At 42.0% G+C, this 19,682-nt stretch overlaps 1 protein-coding gene across 1 annotated transcript; it reads left to right on the top strand.

The window, feature by feature from the left end:
- The first annotated feature begins 1,437 nt into the window (after positions 1-1,437).
- Positions 1,438-19,236, top strand: SNRPD1 (small nuclear ribonucleoprotein D1 polypeptide). The gene is made up of 4 exons (XM_075828516.1): positions 1,438-1,615; positions 1,769-1,845; positions 13,887-14,078; positions 19,076-19,236. The coding sequence occupies exons 1-4, from the start codon at positions 1,602-1,604 to the stop codon at positions 19,150-19,152; spliced, it is 360 nt and encodes a 119-aa protein (XP_075684631.1). The 5' UTR covers positions 1,438-1,601; the 3' UTR covers positions 19,153-19,236.
- Positions 19,237-19,682: the final 446 nt, after the last annotated feature.

Here is a 19,682-nt window from a genome sequence, read left to right as displayed (position 1 = left end):
GCCACGTCTCCATTGATTCTCCTCCTTTATTTTAATTTTGGAATCCCAAGATTTTTTTTTTTATTCTGGTGCCCTGGGTTTGCGGGAGAAGCCCCCATACAGTATAATACCCCCAGCTGCGCCCATACAGTATGCCCCCTTAGCTGCCCCCATACAGTATAATGCCCCCTTAGCTGCCCCATACAGTATAATGCCCATAGTGGCGCAATGCCCCTGTAGATAGTGCCACCTGTAGATAGTGCCCACATAAATGTGCCAGTGCCCATAGTGCCACAGTGCCCACTGTAGATCGTGCTACAGTGCCCACATGCCACAGTGCCCACATATAAAGTGCCAGTGCCCATAGTGCCACACACAGTGCCAAAGGAGATAGCACCTATATAGTGCCACAGTGCCCATGTAGATAGTGCCACGCGCTCCTTGAAGATAGCGCCACCGCCTCCTGTAGATAGCGCTAACCCTCCCTGTAGATAGCGCCATTGTGGCTGATGATTCTACCCCTGGATGAGTCCCTGATGTCACTATCTATAAATAGACAGTGACGTCACGGGCTTTCCCAAGACAGGAGTCCCAGGCCAGAGAGCTTGCATTGCTCTGGCCGGGGACTCCATAGTTGAATGCTGAAGCAGGGAGCTGATGGTTCCATGCTTCAGCATTGGATTCAACTGTATCTGCCTCCTGAGGACGCAGATACAGTTGATACCGGGACATACCACCAGCCGCCCGGGACACCACCCGGAATCCGGGACTGTCCCGTTGTCCGGGACAGGTGGGAGGTATGCAATTGGTGATGTATGCCACTGTATGGTATATGTCACAGTTATGTCATGGGCTTTTCATGACGTAGTCGTTAAACAGATACTATTATACTCTATTGGTGATGTATGCGCTGAACATACCCTAACAGTGGCATTTGTCACCCATAGACTATAATGATATCCGTTTATTGTATACATCATGAACAGGGTCATGAGAGTTCTTGACATATACGTTAAACATGCACCATTATTTTAAACTTTATAATGACAGGTGCCACTGTTACAGAAAGAACACAGCGAGGCAGCACTTCCAAAAATAAATAGCCGCTTTATTCACTAGCACGGGTGAATAAAGCTGCTATATATTTTTGGAAGTGCTGCCTCGCTGTCTTCTTTCTGTCTACTCTGAGGGACTGTGGATCAGGTCCCGGAGAGGCGTGCACCCGCATTTGGTCCAGTGCTGTGAAATCTTTTTGTTTTTGAGGTGCCACCGTTAGGCATCCATCACAACCTACGTTTAAGGCCTGATTTACACGAGCGTGTAAACACAACATTTTTCCAAATCCTTCTTCAGCCAGTGGTCTCCTAAAAAATGGGCGCAACACACACACAAGAGGAGACACAATTGTAGATACATAGTTTACACTAGTGCCTACACAACGTTAACTTCCGCTCCATTGTATAACGTCACATCCGGTTTGTAGCCGGCTTCCGGTTCGGCGTTTTTGTGTCGGTTTTCTAGTGTCGGATCTTTAGATATAAGTATAGCAGTAAATAACGCAAATTTCCTCCCGCAATTTTTTTCTCTCCAAGGTGATTTCGTCGCGCAGCTTGCGGGCAGTCATGAAGTTAGTCAGGTAAGAACATAAGGGCAGTGGATGGCAGCAGATTGAATCGGGCGGGAACAAAGATTCGGAGATTGCTGTGCCTGCCGTATTTGTACAGCGGGCTGTGTCCTGTCCAGCTTCTTTGTGGAGTTGTTCGTACTTATGAGGCTTCTGTCCTTTCAGGTTTTTGATGAAGCTGAGCCATGAAACGGTTACTGTGGAGCTGAAGAACGGCACGCAGGTCCATGGCACCATCACAGGTAGGCGTTGCGGCATGTCTGCAGAATATTTGTATGACTGTGTGTCGCTTCCCTCGTGTTGCTGTCCGTTCACTATTGCTGTGGACTAAATAAATCGAGCAATAACGGAGTGGTTTCCTATAGCAACTAGTCTGTTCACTGGGATCTATCTGATAGTCGGGTAACCCTGCATAACCACGGTGGGGGAGATGGGTGAAAACTGCTGCAAACGTCCATGGTAACCAACCAGATTGCTGCTTTCATGAGTGCCCCCTTTTACGCCAGTTTTCGTGCATCTCCCCCAGTTCTATTGGTCACCTGTTTACAAGAGAGAGATTCATTCCTTAGAAAAGACCGCTGCGGGAATCCTGTTACCTGGCATGTCAGCCAGTATTGGTTATATGCCTGAAAAATCATGGGGGCAGGAATGGGGCCTAGGCTAATGGATTTGATCTCTGGCACCCTGCAATTCTGTTGTGGGCACTGCTGAGGTGACAAAGGGAGGCCCTTTCTTCTATTTACACCTTTAGGTGCTTTGGTCACTATTTACAGCAATCCTCTTTGATCCTGGCTGTGACAGACTTCAGCTGATGGATTGGGTGTGGGCACCGCTCCTGAGTGAATTAAAAAATGAATCTTCCCATCTAATGACTGCTAGCAGAGATCTTGAAAACCCATGAGGAATTGATACAGTATAGAAATCTGTCCTGGTCATGTGACCCCCTCCGGTGTACGCCTCTTTACAAGACAGAGCCCTAATGACTAACCTGTTCTGCACCTGTGTGATCAGGACCCGTCATGACCAGGACAGATGTGAATCCTTTGAAGGTAAGCCCATTCACATCCGGTCATTGCACTATTTAGTAGGCTAATGTAATTAACCCCATCATGTACCTCACACATTAACCCATAATGACTGAGAAACATGATGGGGTTAATTACTATTAATGTGAGACACACTTAAAATTCATCACACCTCGCGCCTCACATCAGAAAATGGATGAACTTTTTTTTTTTTTTTTTTTTAAATTACTGTTGTCAAGGTATCGTTTTGGTATCGAAATTGCAATACTACACAAAGTATCGGTATCGAAGTCCAAATTCTGGTATCGTGACATCCCTAGTTAGGACTCAAAAAAAAAAAAAAAAAAAAAAAAAAAAAAAAAAAAGGAATGGCGGCAAAATTGCTTTTTATTTTTTTTGCAATTCATCATCTTTTTATCCTTCCTGAAAATATATGAATAGTGACCACTGTTAGCATTGCCCTTGTCGATGTGGTGTGTCTGTACACGGTCTGATACTGCCTAATCCAGGGGAAGGCGACCTTGGTGAGGCAAAGATTTACTGTAATTAAACAGAAGTTTCTTGGGATCTACCGTGATAAAAATGAATTAGATTTTTCTTTCACATGGAGAAGATACGACCCAGTTTGGGGCATAGACTGTACCTATAAAGGATATCTTTGCATGATTTTAATCTTTCACAAACGTGTATGTTGCAATCACATTTTAAGTCTTAAGTGTTTTCTCAAAAAACAAAGGAGGCAAATCTTATTTTCACAGAAAAATGTATTACTTTGGGTAGAGGATGGAAGAATATGGTAAACAAAACCAGAAGTTTCCTGTGGACTATGGTAATAACCATTACCGCTGCTTTACTTCAACCAAGGCTATGATCACACCCGGGGTTGGTGTGTTCCGTTGTTTTGCTCAGTCAGAGGAGCAGAACAATGGAATAACCTAAGCAACGGTTCCATTGCATAACAGGCACCGCTGACAGAACTAATTGATTTTAATGGGTTCCGTCGAGGTGTCTGTGATTTTACTCGAGACACCAGTGCAGCAGGCTAGGCTGCGCTATTGTCTCCGGTAATCTGGGTCTTATCTGCAACCCTAATGGAGCCTCCAATGCAGATGTGAACAAGGCCTAAGGCTATGTTCACACAGAGTTTTTTGCAGGAGGAAAATTCCTCCTGCAAAAACTGCTCCAGACTGTTTTTTCACAGTGGTTTGACAAAAACTCGTCAAAACACTCGTCGAGGCGTTTTTTCCTCTTTCTGACTGATTGAAATGGGGTTTTGGAGGCGGAAACCGCCTCAAGATGGGTCATGACGCTGCTTTTTACCGCGACACGTTTTTTTTACTCGCGGTAAAAAACCTCTTCCAACTCCCATTGAAATCAATGGGAGGCATTTTCAGGCGGTTTTTGAGGAGTTTTTTGGCGCGGTTAGCCTAAGGCATAAGTGATCTACCATTACATCTGGATATGCTGGTTAGCTGCCTAAGGTCTAATTCGTGCTGACAAGCCCCATGATAAGGGCTGAAACGTTGCCTTTTTATTTTAACCCCTTCCCTCTAGCCACTTTTGACCTTCCTGACAGAACCTCATTTTTCAAATCTGACATGTTTCACTATGTGGTAATAATGGCGGAATGCTTTCACCTATCCAAGCGATTCTGAGATTTTCTCGACACTTTGGACTTTGTTACTGGGAACATTTGCTTGATAAATTTAGTATTTAATTGTGAAAACGCCAAAATCTAGCAAAAAATTGCAAAAATTTGCGTTTTTTCATTTTTAAATGTATCTGCTTGTAAGACAGGCAATTATAACACACACAATTGTTGCTAATTAACATCTCCCATATGTCTACTTTAGATTGGCATAGTTTTTTGAACGTCCTTTGAACTTCAGCAGCACATTTTCAAGAACATTTCAAAAGGCTATTTTTACAGGGGCCAGTTCAGTTGTGAAGTGGCTTTCAGGGCCTTATATATTAGAAACCCCCAAAAAGTCACCCCATTTTAAAAACTTCACCCCTCAAAGTATTCAAACAACATTTAGAAAATTTCTTAACCCTTTAGACGTTTCACAGGAATTGAAGCAAAGTAGAAATTTACAAATTTCATATTTTTGTGCAGAAATTAATTTTTAATCAAATTTTTTAATAACAAAGTTTTACCAGAGAAACGCAACTCCATATTAATTGCCCAGGTTCTGCAGTTTTAGGAAATATCCCAGATGTGGCCCTAGCGTGCTACTGGACTAAAGCACTGGCCTCCGAAGCAAAGGACTACCTAGAGGATTTTGAGGCCTTATTTTTATTAGAATATATTTTGACCGCAGAGATTTTTTACAGAAATTATTGGAAGTAGGCCGTGAAAGTGAAAATGAAAATAATTTTTTCCAAAGAAAATGTAGGTTTAGCGCTTTTTATTTTTTTTAATTTATTTTTTCATTTCCACAAGGACTAAAAGAGAAAAAGCAGCCGCAAAATTTGTAAAGCAATTTCTCCCGAGTAAAACAATACCCTACATGTGGTTATAAACGCCTGTTTGAACGCAGGGCATAGAAGAGATGGAGCGCCATTTGGCTTTTGGAGTTCAAATTTAGCAGGAATGGTTTGCGGAGGCCATGTCTCATTTGCAAAGCCCCTGAGGGGACAAAACAATGAAAATACCCAAAAAGGGACTCCATTTAGGAAACTACACCCCTTGAGCAATTCATCTAGGGGGGTAGTGAGCATTTTGACCCCACAGGTGTTTCATAGAATTGGGCAGTAAAAATAAAAATTCTTTTTCTTCAATAAGATGTAGCTTTAGCTCAATTTTTCATTTTCTCAACAAATAAAGGAAAAATAGGAGAAATTGCTTTACAAATGTTGTGTTCTAAGTACGGCAATACCCCATATGTGGTCATAAACTGCTGTTTGGGCACACGGCAGGGCTCCAAGGGGAAGGAGCGCCATTTGTAGTGCAGATTTTGCTGGATTGGTTTCTGGGTGCTTGTGGGACCAAAATAGTGGAAACCCCCCCCCAGAAGTGACCACATTTTGGAAACTACACCCCTCAAAGCACTCACCTAGGGGTGTAGTGAGCATTTTAACCCCGCAGGTGTTTTGTAGAAATTAGTGTGCACTCGATGTTGCAGAGTAAAAATGGGATTTTTTTTCCATAGATATGCCAATATGTGGTGCCCAGCTTGTGCCACCATAACTAGACAACTCTCTCATGCGGTGTTTCCTGGTTTTAGAAACATCCTACATGTGACCCTAATCTTCTGCCTGGACATTCGACGGGGCTCAGGAGGGAAAGAGTACCATGTAAAATTGAGGCCTAATTTGGCGATTTACAAAGTATTGGTTTACAACTGCAGAGGCTCAGATGTGAAATAATAAAAATGACCCCATTTTGGAAACTACATCCCTCAAGGCATTTAAGGGGTGTAGTGAACATTTTCACCCCACAGGTCTTTTCCATAAATGAATGGGCTGCGGATGGTGCAAATTAAAAGTTTGTTTTTCCCTAGATATGCCATTCTAGTGGCAAATGTTGTGCCGAGCTTATGCCACTGGAGACACACCCCCCAAAAATTGTTAAAAGGGTTCTCCCGGGTATGACAATGCCATATATGTGGAAGGAAACTGCTGTTTGGGCACACTGTAGGGTTAAGAGCGGAGGGAGCGCCATTTGGCTTTTGGAGAGCGGATTTTGCTTGGTAGTAGATTTGTTTGAGTATTGCTGGTGTTTCTGTTTAGAATGTGGGGGTACATGTAAGCGGGGTGGAGTATATAAGGGGCATAGTCAGGTGGTATAATAATGGGGTAAAAAAACAATACAATAATCCATAGATGTGTGTTACGCTGTGAAGCAATCCTTTCTGCACAGGCCGGTGTCGCACTGATATATGGCATCCTTTCTTATGCCCCTTTTGGTCCACACTCCGCACCTTTGCAGTTTGAGGAATATTGCTGGGAAGTGTTGTCCTGGTATAATACGGGCACCCTCGCTTCCAGCAGATATGTTTGGGCCCTCCCCTTCCTGGTTCCCTAATTTTAGGTCCTTGATAAATCGCCTCTTGAAACAGAAGAAATGTTCCCCTCGGGCTACACAACTGCATATTTTTTATTTCCTGACTTATTGGAGCCTTAACTAATTTGTATTTTTTCATTGACGTAGCGGTATGAGGGCTGTTGTTTTGCGGGACGAGCTGTAGTTGTTGGTACCATTTTGGGGTACATGCGACTTTTTGGTCACCTTTTATCCTATTTATTTGGGAGGCCATGTAAACAAAAAACCGCAATTCTGCCATCGTTTTTTTTTTTTTTTTTAGGATTTTTTTTTTTTTATACAGCGTTCACCATGCTTTATAAATTACATGGTACCTTTTATTCTGCGGGTCATACAACATTTTGCACAGTAAAATTACTTTTGTAAAAAGAATGTGTTTTTTCTGTCACCAAGTTGTAAGAACCATAACTTTTTAAAATGGTCGACGGAGCTGTATGAGGGCTTGTTTTTTGCGAGACGAGCTATAGTTTTTATAGGTACTATTTTTGGATATGTGCGACTTTTTGATCACTTTTTATTCCAATATTTGTAGGGCAAAGTGACCAAAAAACAAACTCTGGTATAGTTTTTTTCACATGGGTTTTTTTTTTTTTGTTTTTTTTTTTTACGCTGTTTACCACATGCAATAAATATAATATTTTTATACCTCAGGTCGTTACGGTCGCGGTGATACCAAATACGTATGGTTTATTTATTTTTCAATAATAAAGGACTTGATAAGGGAACAGGGGGGTTATGTTTTATTTTATTACTTGAAACTTTTATTATGTTCAAACTTTTTATTTTTTTCACTAGGGGACTTGAAGGTCTAACTGTCAGATTTGTTTTTTTCTAATACATTGCGCTACCTATGTAGTGCAATGTATTAGATCTGTCCAGTTATTCACTGACAGCAAGCCGATTAGGCTTCGCCTCCCGGCAGGGCCAAATCAGCTTCCGTAATGGCAGCGCAGGAGGCCATTGTGTCTCCTGTTGCCATAGCCGCAGTCGCCAGTCCTGATTGCTTGTCAGGGCTGGCGATCTGCTAGCAACCGCTAAGATGCAGCGATCGCATCGAAGGGGTTAATGGCAGGCATTGGAGCTAGCTCCGGTTCCTGCCGTTATAGGTGGATGTCAGCTGTAACATACAGCTGACTTCCACCACTGACGTCGGATCAGCTCCTGAGCCGGCGCCACCTTGTCAGCGGCTACGGAAGCCGATCATGCTCCGCCTGGCGGGTCCTGACCGGCTTCTGTGCTAGGCAGACCGGAGGCCAGGCGCGTTTGAGCACCTCTTTTAAGTGGTTAATGGTGGGGATCGAAGCTAATTTCGGTCCCTGCCATTACAGCCGGATATCAGCTGTAAGATAACGCTGACATCCGGCGATGGCACCGGCTCAGCTTCTGAGCTGGTGCCAAGCATTTGGCGTATGGATACGGCATAATGCAGGAAGCACTAGCTTTCCATGGTGTACCCATACGTCAAATGTCGGGAAGGGGTTAACCAAAACGTGTGTGTGTGTGTGTGTGTGTATATCGTTGGTTCGGACTTATGTGCGTATGTGTTTTATTTTCATTAGGCACCATTAACCCCTTAATGACCGGGCCTGAAAAGACCTTAATGACCAAGCCAGATTGGTTAAATCTGGTATGTCTGACTTTATCAGAGAGTAATTCTGACATTGTTTTTTCGTCACATGTTGTACTTTATTTTAGTGGTAAAAGTAGACTGATACGATTTGCGGAAATTAATTAAAAAATGGAATAAATTTTGTAAAAATTATCATTTTTCCCTATTTTTAACTGCAATATGTGACATATGTACACACATACTGTACAATTTTTTTTAAATATATATTTCCATCGCTTTACTCTATTTTGGCAGCACTTTTGAAAAAAAAATAATTATTTTTTGGAGCAATTTAGAAGACTTACAAGTTTAGTAATAATTTTATACATTTTGAAGTACATTTTGTTTTCCTGCACCAAGCCAGGTTTTCAGAGGCTCATAGGTGTCAGAATGGTGGAAACCCCCACAAGTGACACCATTTTGAAAACTACACCCCTTAAAGAGGCTCTGTCACCAGATTTTGCAACCCCTATCTGCTATTGCAGCAGATAGGCGCTGCAATGTAGATTACAGTAACGTTTTTATTTTTAAAAAACGAGCATTTTTGGCCAAGTTATGACCATTTTTGTAGTTATGCAAATGAGGCTTGCAAAAGTCCAAGTGGGTGTGTTTAAAAGTAAAAGTCCAAGTGGGCGTGTATTATGTGCGTACATCGGGGCGTTTTTAATACTTTTACTAGCTGGGCGTTCTGATGAGAAGTATCATCCACTTCTCTTCAGAACGCCCAGCTTCTGGCAGTGCAGACACAGCCGTGTTCTCGAGAGATCACGCTGTGTCGTCACTCACAGGTCCTGCATCGTGTCGGACGAGCGAGGACACATCGGCACCAGAGGCTACAGTTGATTCTGCAGCAGCATCAGCGTTTGCAGGTAAGTAGCTACATCGACTTACCTGCTAACGCCGATGCTGCTGCAGAACCAACTGAAGCCTCTGGTGCCGGTGTCCTCGCTCGTCTGACACGATGCAGGACCTGTGAGTGACGACACAGCGTGATCTCTCGAGAACACGGCTGTGTCTGCACTGCCAGAAGCTGGGCGTTCTGAAGAGAAGTGGATGATACTTCTCATCAGAACGCCCAGCTAGTAAAAGTAGTAAAAACGCCCCGATGTACGCACATAATACACGCCCACTTGGACTTTTACTTTTAAACACACCCACTTGGACTTTTGCAAGCCTCATTTGCATAACTACAAAAATGGTCATAACTTGGCCAAAAATGCTCGTTTTTTAAAAATAAAAATGTTACTGTAATCTACATTGCAGCGCCTATCTGCTGCAATAGCAGATAGGGGTTGCAAAATCTGGTGACAGAGCCTCTTTAAGGTATTTATTTAGGGGTGTTGTAAGTATTTTGACCCCACAGTTTTTTGCTAAATTTAATGCATAGCAGGTGAAATAAAAAAACACTTTTTATATAAAAGTATCACTTTGAAGACCGATTTCTTTGTAAAGCGACCATGAGAATGAAGAAACACACCCCAAAATCTATCACCCTGTTCTCAAAAATGCCCCCATTGTGGCCCTAATGCGTTGCCTGGACACACGGCAGGGCCCGAAAGGGAGGGAGCACCCGAAGACTTTCAGGACACACGTTTTGCGTGAAAATGTTTCTGGTCCCATTACACATTTATAGAGGCACTGAGCTGCTAAAAAGATAGAAACTCCCAATAAATGACCCCATTTTGAAAACTAAGGTATTCATCTAGGTGTGTACTAAGTATTTTGACCCCACAGTTTTTGCAGGAATTAATGCAAAGCAAATTTTATTTCACTTTTTTTCACAAATGTGCCATTTTAAGGTCAGATTTCTTGTACAGAGGACATGAGAATAAGGAAATGCACCAGAAAATGTATCACCCTGTTTCTCCTGTGTTCAAAAATATCCCCATTGTGGCCCTAATGTGTTTCCTGGACACACGGCAGGACCCAAAAGGAAGGGAGCACCCGGAGGCTTTCAGGACACACATTTTGCTTTGAAAATGGGAGGATTCTACTTTTCTAGATTGAGAAATAGATGTCCCTAACAGTTTCTACACCCTATGACTATGTCGTGCTAAGAAAGCAGCTGTCCTGAAATCATGTCCGTCCATAGACATTATGTATATCAACCCGCTCTGATATATAGTAAGTTAGAGTGGGAAAATTTATTAAACTGTTGGCGGAAAAAGGCAATATATCCCCCAAAAAAAGGAGGAAGAATGTATCCAGCTGTGTGGAAAACTCGAGCATGTTCACAGGATGAAAGAAAATTTGTAGGGCTGTAATGACTTTATTATTCAAAGTGACTGGTCATACAACGTCTCTTTAGCTCCATCAATCCCTATATAAGGGACGAATGTGCCAAGTGACGCGGTACACCATAACAAGCCCCTGCCCGGCAAGGTAGGAACCGCCATGTGCACATAACAACCAATTACCTGTAGAATATATAAAGGGGCAGTGTCCCACACCGTATGTATAGATACAGTAAAGGACCACTACTCCCCAAATTAATGTCGCTATTTCTAGAAGTATTGTCGGGTGTAAGAGGTCCACCAAAAACCCGAACAAAACTGTAATAAAGCCCATAGTGTATTGATAAGGAACAGCTCGCTTATTAGAAATCCTCAGTCAGTAACAGCTATTTATGGCAGGACATAGTCATACCACAAAAGGAAATAAAAAGCTTTCAGGGCACAATTTTATCTTGAATGAATTTTAGGGCCTTATTCCACTTTATATAACTGGGTTATATCCCAAAATGACTCAATCTAGAAAAGTATATTTCCCTCTCTCCCAAAAAAAGTGATAAAAAAAAGAAATCTCTAAAAGAACCCTAAATTTTGGCATCTAAATATAAAGCGAAGCTGCTTCCCTAAAAAAAAAAAAGGTGTATAGAAAAATAAAATCCTAAATAAATCCTGCATTTTAACTTTTATAGCTCACAAAGGAAAATTAGTAATGTGCGACGGTATGATAGATTTCAAAACAGGGACTTGTGCTTAAACCAGGGTTGGAAGGACAAGCGGAACAATAATATCGTGACTCACTTCGCTGTCCTCGTTTGCTGCAGAACCGACACCGTTTTTTGGGGTATTTTTGGTTAGGTGTTGAAGGGATGGGGTGTAAAAAATGTTTTTCAACAAGTCGGCGTACATCCTCTGACTCATGGACTACTCTCTGGTCTGCAGATTGAAATAGGAGATCTTCAATCACTTTCTCCTGAAATTCAAAGAATGTCGCCCTGCCCGCTGATTTTTTGTACAGGACAAATGCATTGTGCATCGCTACCTGGATTAGGTATATTGCCACTTTCTTATACCACGTTCTGGTTTTCCTTTTAACCAGATAAGGTTGTAACATCTGGTCGCACAAATCTACCCCACCCATGAATTTGTTATAGCCGATGACACACACACACAGGCTTTTGTCTATCTGCAGAGGCCCCACGTTCTCTAACAGGTGCTGTTGCACTTGTATGGATAGTGATAGGAAAATGGGGGTGGCATGTATAGGGCTTGATGCCCAATATGACCTAATAGAGGTTTTTTTTTATAATTCCCATGTTAAGGGTGAGGCCCAGATTTTTTTTTATTTCCGTTGCAGTTGTGGGATTCCACAACCTGGCATGAGGTGACGAAGGCTTATTTGCAATGTACTGCCTGGCATACAAATTTGTTTCCTGCACAAAATGTTCCAAAACTTGGTCCGTATTAAAATAATTTAGTGGTGAAAAATTACTGACATTGGGACTTATGCCAGGAGTAGCAATAAAGTCATTTATGGTGGGAGAAAATAAACTTGTGGGTTCCCACACTAAATCGGTTTGGTGGGTTGCGCAATTTCAGGGGCTGCACTTTGAACGGATGTTGTGGCAACTGCACTGTCTCCCATATCACTGGTACTGGGTCTCATATCAATAGAATCCCTTGAAGCGACACTTTCGCTTTCAAGAAAAAGCTCAACATCAGATGCAGAATCCGTATCGGAGCATAGTATCTGATAGGCTTCCTCAACGCTGTATCTTCTGGCAGCCATAATGATAATACAGTCTAAACCGCAAATAATAAATGGAACTAGCGGTTTCAATTTTTTTATCAACTAATCACACTAAAGGAATTAAACTTTTTTTTTTTTCAAACCTAAACCTAAACCCTACACCTAACACAAACTGTAAACCCAAGCCCAGAACAGCACCCTACGCCATCTAACAGCGTACACGCCGTCTAACAGCGTACCCTAAAAACAAAGTCGTATATAGTACGATTCTTAGTATATACAGTAAATATATTTATATATATATATATATATATATATATATATATACTATAAAATACTGAAAAAATGATTTATTATTTTTTTTGAAACTATGTGGAACAAGTGATTTTGTGAGGGGACACTTACACACTTGTATCTGTTTCTCTCCACAGCTAGAACAGAGTGAGGAGAAACAGATACATGTTTTTACTTTTATTTTACTGTAGTGATCACTATGATTGGATCTCGTAGTGAACACAAAAGATCAGGAACCAATACTATTGGCTCCTGATCACTGCTCTAAGAACAGAGCTCGTTCTTAGAGCAGGAGCTGTCATTTAGACACTCCCGGCGGCTCTGTACACAGTAACAGCATGTGACCGCTGTGATTGGCTGTCACAGTGGTCACATGCTGTTACGACGAAATCATCAGGTCCTGATGGCTGCACTAAGAACCGGACCTGTTACATACAGCCGGTTTTTAGTGCAGACTTGACCAGGCTGCCGTTAAACCACCTCTACTACAGCCACGCCAAAAGGCGTCGCTGTAGACTGAGTACCTGCACCGCCTGACGTCAAAAGACGGGCGGTCGTTAAGGGGTTAAGGCTGTATGGGGGCATTATACTGCATTTCACAGCTGTGGGGAATTTTACTGTGAGGGGCAGTGCCCGGGGGTTTATTATATACAGCAGGCTCAGGGGATTTATATTAATTCAATGGTGTGGCATGCAAAAAAAGGTGTTGCCTAAAATGTATTAACCTTAAGGGCTGATTTCAGACGACTGTGGCGTTTTTGCGCACGCAAAACACGCGGCGTTTTGCTTGCGCAAAAGCCACTTACCTGCTCCGTGAGGCAGCATCATATGATGCGCGGCTGCGAGATTTTCACGCAGCCGCCATCATTATGACACTCCATTTGGATGTTTGTAAACAGAAAAGCATGTGGTGCTTTTCTGTTTACATTCATCCTTTTGACAGCTGTTACGCGAAACAGGCAGGTCGCACGGAAGTGCTTCCGTGCGACCTGCGTGCTTTTCACGCACCCATTGACTTCAATGGGTGCGTGATGCGCGAAATACGCTGAGATATTGACCGTGTCGCGCTTTTTACGCAGCGGACAAACGCTGCGCAAAAAGCACGGACTGTCTGTACTGGCCCATAGACTTCTATTGGTCCATGCGTGCCGCGTGAAAACCACGCGGCCTGCACGGACGCAGTTCACGTTCGTGTGAATCCGGCCTAATCGAGGTTACATGTTCAATTATTTGTTATTTTAATTTAGGTAATAATAGATTATCTGCTGCCCATTATTGAATGGGTGGGAACAGTTCACAATGTTAAAATGTAATTGTTTCTATTTGTTCTAGGTGTTGATGTGAGTATGAATACACATCTGAAAGCTGTCAAAATGACTGTGAAGAACAGAGAACCCGTCCAGTTGGAGACATTAAGTATTCGGGGAAATAACATCCGTTACTTCATTCTACCAGACAGCTTGCCGCTTGACACCTTACTTGTAGATGTTGAACCAAAAGTTAAATCTAAAAAAAGAGAAGCCGGTAAGTTTTGTTTTGGCTACAGAGAGCGCTCTTCACCACCCATGAGACCCCTTTTTTTTTTTTTTGCTTTTGTTTTTTTGTATTTTTCCATCGACATAGCTGTATGAGGACTTTTTATTTATTTTTTTGCTGGATTATTTGCATTTTTTTAATGACGTCATTTTTGGGTACTTATAATTTTTTTTGATTAACCTTTAGAGACAATCTTTTTTGGGGGGAGAATAGAAAAAAAACCAGCAATTTAGCAGTTCTGAGTTTTAAATTTATTCCGTTCAGCGTGCGGTGTAAGTAACATGCTGCCTCCATTCCTTGGTGACGGTACAATTGCAGTGATACCACTTATGTATAGGTTTTTGTTTTACTACTTTTGCACAATAAAATACTTTTGAACTAATTTTGCTTTTGCATTGTCGCATTCCAAAAGCTTTAACTTTTATTTTTCCGCCAATGTAGATATATGTGGGATTTATTTTTGATAATAACAAAAGGTAGTTTTCATTGGCACCGTTTTTAGTGTGCATGGGACGTATTTAACTTTATTTTTTGGGGGTGGCAATAGAATAAATGGCAATTCCGCCTTTGTTTTTGGGCATTTACCTTGCAGTTTGAATAACATGTTAACTTGGTTTTGTGTCGTTACAATCGTGGTAAAACCATGTCTATTTTTTTTACACTTTTGTTTAACCCCTTCCTGACATCCACCGTGTATATATGGTGCTGTTGGGAAGGGGTTCTCGCAAACTGCAGTACCATTACGTCGCGGTGATAGTGCGGGGTCAGAAGCAGAGCCCACACCATCACTGCCTTTTGTCAGCTGTTTATTACAGTTGACACCCTGCTGTGATGTGATCGCTGGTGTGCCAATGGTTGGTATGGCAACCGGAGGCGTAACCATGGCCTGCGAGTCTGCCTTGTACAGAAGATTGAGGACCCACCTCCGGCGGGTCCTCATAGGTTTGATTGACAGCTCTAATACACTGCACTAAGTACGTAGTGCAGTGTATTAGAATAGCGATCAGAGGTGCAGGCCCCTTTAAGTCCCCTAGTGGGACCAAAAGAGTTAATAAAAATGTTGTCAAAAAAAAAATAGGTTAAACACAAAATTGCCCTTTTTCCCATAAGTTTATTAGTATTATGGAAAAAAACTAAAATAACTATGCATAATTAGTATCAACGCATTCGTAACGACCCAAACTATAAAACTATTATGTAATTTAACCTACATGGTGAACGCTGTAAAAAAAATGACAAACGCCAGAATCACTGTTTTTAGGTCACGTTTCCGCTCAAAACATGGAATAAAAAAATGATCAAAAGTCACGTTTATCATACAATAGTACAAATAAAAACGTCAACCCGTCCTGAAAAGGAAAAAATATCCCTGTCACCGCTTTGTCCATGCAAAATTAAAAGTTATTGGTCTTCGAATATGGTGACACCGATAATAAATGATTTTAAAAAAGTGATTTTATTGTGCAAAAGCTGTAGTGCATGAAAAAGAAAACAACTTATTTTTCGGACTGTAAGGCTGGGTTCACACGACCTATTTTCAGACGTAAACGAGGCGTATTATGCCTCGTTTTACGTCTGAAAATATGGCTGCAATACATCGGCAAACATCTGCCCATTCATTTGAATGGGTGTGCAGACAACATGTAATTTACGTGTCGTCGTTTGACAGCTGTCAAACGACGACGCGTAAATGGACTGCCTCGGCAAAGAAGTGCAGGACACTTCTTTGCCACGTAATTTGAGCCGTTCTTCATTGAACTCAATGAAGCACAGCTCAAGATTTACGAGCGTCTCAGACGCCTCATAAATTACGAGGAGGAGCATTTACGTGTGAAACGAGGCAGCTGCAAACAGTCTGTCTTTTCACACGTAAATGCCTCTCATCGTGTGAACATACCCTAAGACGCAGTGTTTAGCCAGAATAAATCTTGCTAAAAACTCCCTGCGTCATATAGTCGGCAGTCAAGGGACCCGGCTGCGCCAGACCCCCTGATCGCTTCCTTAATTAGAGGCTCTGTCTCCAGATTATAAATGCCCTATCTCCTACATAATCTGATCGGCTCTGTAATGTAGATAACTTGCTCAAAAATGATTGTTTTTCAAAATAAAAAACACTGCTGCTATGAGCAATTTTAGAATTATGCTAATTACTTTCTTAATGACCAACTGGGCTTGTTTTTTCTTTTTACCAAGTGGGCATTGTATAGAGGAGTGTATGACAGTGGCCAATCAGCGTCATACACTTCTCATTGTTCCAGCCCAGCTTTTTTCACTGCATATCGTGCTTGTGAACAGTGTGATTGTGCAGTGAAAGAAGCTTGGCTGGAACAATGAGAAGTATATGACTCTGATTGGCCACTGATTGGTCAGCGTCATACACTTCTCTCTACAACGTCCAGTTGGTAAAAAGTAAAAACACTCCCAGTTGTCTATTTAGAAAGTCATTAGCATAAATCTAAAATTTCTTTGACCCCACAAGTTTTTTGCTGAATTTAGTGAAATTAGACCATGAAATTGAAAATCTAAATTATGTTTTTTTTTTCTCTCAAAACATAATTTTTACAAGGCATAAATGAGAAAAAGCAACATTTGTAAAGCAAACTCTTATGAGCACAGCAGAACCTCATATGTGGTAATAAAATGCTGTTTGGATCCACAGCAGGGCCTAGAAGGGAAGGAGCGCTTTTTGGCTTTTGGAGCTCAAATTTAGCTGGAATGGTATTCGGGTGTCATGTTGCGTTTGCAAAACAGTGGAAATACTCAGTGACCCCATTTTGGAAACTACACCCCTTAAAGAGAACCTTTCACCTGCCCATACATGTGCAGCATGTAATGGGCAGGGCTTCACAAACACTATCTCACTTGAAATTATTTTCCTTTTTTCCTCCGTTATTTACATATCGGTGCCGTTATATTTGGAGCGTGATATGTAAATAAGCTCCTGAACTGTCAATGGGCGTTTCTATAAGGGTATGTGCACACACACTTACGTCCGTAATTGACGGACGTATTTTGGCCGCAAGTCCTGGACCGAACACAGTGCAGGGAGCCGGGCTCCTAGCATCATACTTATGTACGATGCTAGGAGTCTCTGCCTCGCTGCCGGACAACTGTCCCGTACTGTAATCATGTTTTCAGTACGTGACAGTGGTCCTGCAGCGAGGCAGGGACTCCTAGCGTCGTACATAACTATGATGCTAGGAGCCCGGCTCCCTGCACTGTGTTCGGTCCGGGACTTGCGGCCGAAATACGTCCGTCAATTACGGACGTAATTAGTGTGTGTGCCCATACCCTAACTGTCAGTGTGACGCTGACAGGAAGCCTGTCGGAACCAGCCGGAGGCATAGGCTTCCGTACAGGGACAGCTGACCTCCCGGTTCCTGGGCACTGTCTGTTAGGGCAGTGAGCATCAGGAACCACGCAGTAACTGTACGTACTGGTGCAGGAAGTAACTTCCTGCCAGGACGTACAGTTGCGTCCTGATGTGGCTATTGGTTAACTGTCCAACAGAAGGGTGTGGGGGTTTGTAGATTCAGTGTAATTGATGCCAGTTTTCTGGCGTAAATTATTTGTCGGGCAGTGGCAGCCATGCACCTTTCTCACAAAAGTGCCAAGGGCAGCACAAAGTGGCCAATAGTCGCAAGCTGCAACTTTGAGCCCTTTTGCAACGTTTTTCTACCCAAGACAACTGGTGAAGAAAGGTTGATAAATTACGCCCAATATTCTATGTGTGGTGTTACTAGAGATTTATGAAGTGATAGAACTATGTTCTTCCCACTGACATCTATGGCCATTTTGATGCACATAGATCTTATTTGCCTTGGCAGCAGCTGCCTGACACTGCTTGCTACAGTTACGTTTGCTGTCCTTTTCAATGTCCGTATTGCCCAGTGTTTTTCCATGTAGTGTTTAATGGGATGTTCTCCCTTCCCAAGTGCATTACCATTCATTTATCAGTGTGAAACCTCATTTGCCACTTTTCTGACTACTCCAGATACAATTGTAATAGAAAACTGTCCTTTACACAATTTAGTATCATCTGCAATAATTGAAATTTTACTGTGCAATTCTTCCTCAGAGATCGTTAATATAGTAAGCCGCATAGGGCTCAATAGTGACCAGTGTGATTCCCCACTAGTAAGTGACCCAATCTGCGTATGTACCCGCACCCATCTCTAGAATGGGGCTCTCTAAACCCCATTCTACTGCTGTGTTGTAGCTGAAAAGTGTTTTTTTTTTTCCACCATGAATTACAAAAACCGCGTCGCTCGCTAAGCTACGCAGTTTGCGTAACTCCCATAGTGGTGAATGGCAGTTACGGAAGCAGCATAGCAAGTGAGCTACGATGTTTCTGTAATTCATGATCGGGGATCACACTATTCAGGTACAATACAGAGGAGGCCCTGTTCTGGAGATATGGGTGTGGGACCCACATCTATCTGAGGTTTGACGTATCCTGTAGATATGTCCTAAATATCTCTGATGGGAAAACCCCTTTTTAAGGTTAAAAAAATAAATAAAAGTAGCCGGAAAACCCCTTTAATAGGAGCAAAATGTTCGCAAACCTAAGGGCCATCATTGGACAACAATTTGCAATCCGTGATGGCATCAAAAGAGAACCAATGGAATGTCGAAGGGGGCTCCTCTCTTTTTAATGTTCTAAGGAGTTAACTTTGATCCCGGCTGTTTATCTCCAATCCCTGACGTTAGTGAAGCGTTGGCTGTAACCTACAGCAGACTCCTACAGTGTATGGAGCAGACTCGGCCTATGAGCCTGCTCCATAGTCGCCCTTTCTGGCCATGACGTATAGTTACGTCAGATGTCTGGTAGCGGTTAATATACTCGTACTTATATAATCGTTCTACTTCAAACAAATTAATTTACAAAAAGTCACTAGTATAAAAATTAAATTTTCACGACTACTTAAATATTTCCAGTTTAAGTGCAATGTGTTAAAATTTTCATGAATTTCTCCTGAAAATAGTTGCTGGCCGTGGCAGAGGGAGAGGTCGTGGTAGAGGACGGGGCCGTGGCAGAGGAAGAGGAGGACCAAGACGATAGTTTAAGAAAAATAAAATGCTCATCCGGACAAAGATATAATTTTGTACTGATTTTTTTTTTTTTTTTTTTTTTTTTTTTTTTTTTTTTTTTCCCTTTTTATTTTTATGATGTAATGGCTGTAGAACTTGTGCACATTCACACTGGGGTTTAAGAAACATTCATTTTTGAATAAAATTGTTAAAATCTATAACATGCCTTTCCCATTTATTTCTGCTTTTATATTTGTTTTCTAATATAAAAATGTAATAAAAAAGACTAAATATGGCTCCGTGGTCTCTAGTATTCATACTGGCATATCTGATATCACAAAGGGATTTTCCCAGACAATCGCTACCTGACAGAGCTAGAACCAGTCATGTATCTTGCATGGATCCAGAGATTGACCATTCATTTTTCTACTAGATTTTCTTCAGGCTGGCAGCTCAGGGGACGTATCCCACCTATGAAAGCTTTAAAATTGCCCCCAATTAGATGTTTTCTTGAATTATAGAGGGCTGGGCTCTCCCCTATATAAAAAAAAAAAGTCAGCA

This window comes from Rhinoderma darwinii, chromosome 5, assembly GCF_050947455.1.
Source record: "Rhinoderma darwinii isolate aRhiDar2 chromosome 5, aRhiDar2.hap1, whole genome shotgun sequence".
Taxonomy (NCBI): domain Eukaryota; kingdom Metazoa; phylum Chordata; class Amphibia; order Anura; family Rhinodermatidae; genus Rhinoderma; species Rhinoderma darwinii.
Note: the sequence above shows the minus strand (reverse complement) of the source record. Positions and strands in the feature narration are given on the sequence as shown.

What these genes read in the sequence shown, in the direction of transcription:
- SNRPD1 (XM_075828516.1), top strand. An exon ending in GGTCCATGGCACCATCACAG is followed by an intron (nt 1,846 to 13,886) that starts GTAGGCGTTGCG and finishes TATTTGTTCTAG; the next exon opens with GTGTTGATGTGAGTATGAAT. An exon ending in ATCTAAAAAAAGAGAAGCCG is followed by an intron (nt 14,079 to 19,075) that starts GTAAGTTTTGTT and finishes TCCTGAAAATAG; the next exon opens with TTGCTGGCCGTGGCAGAGGG.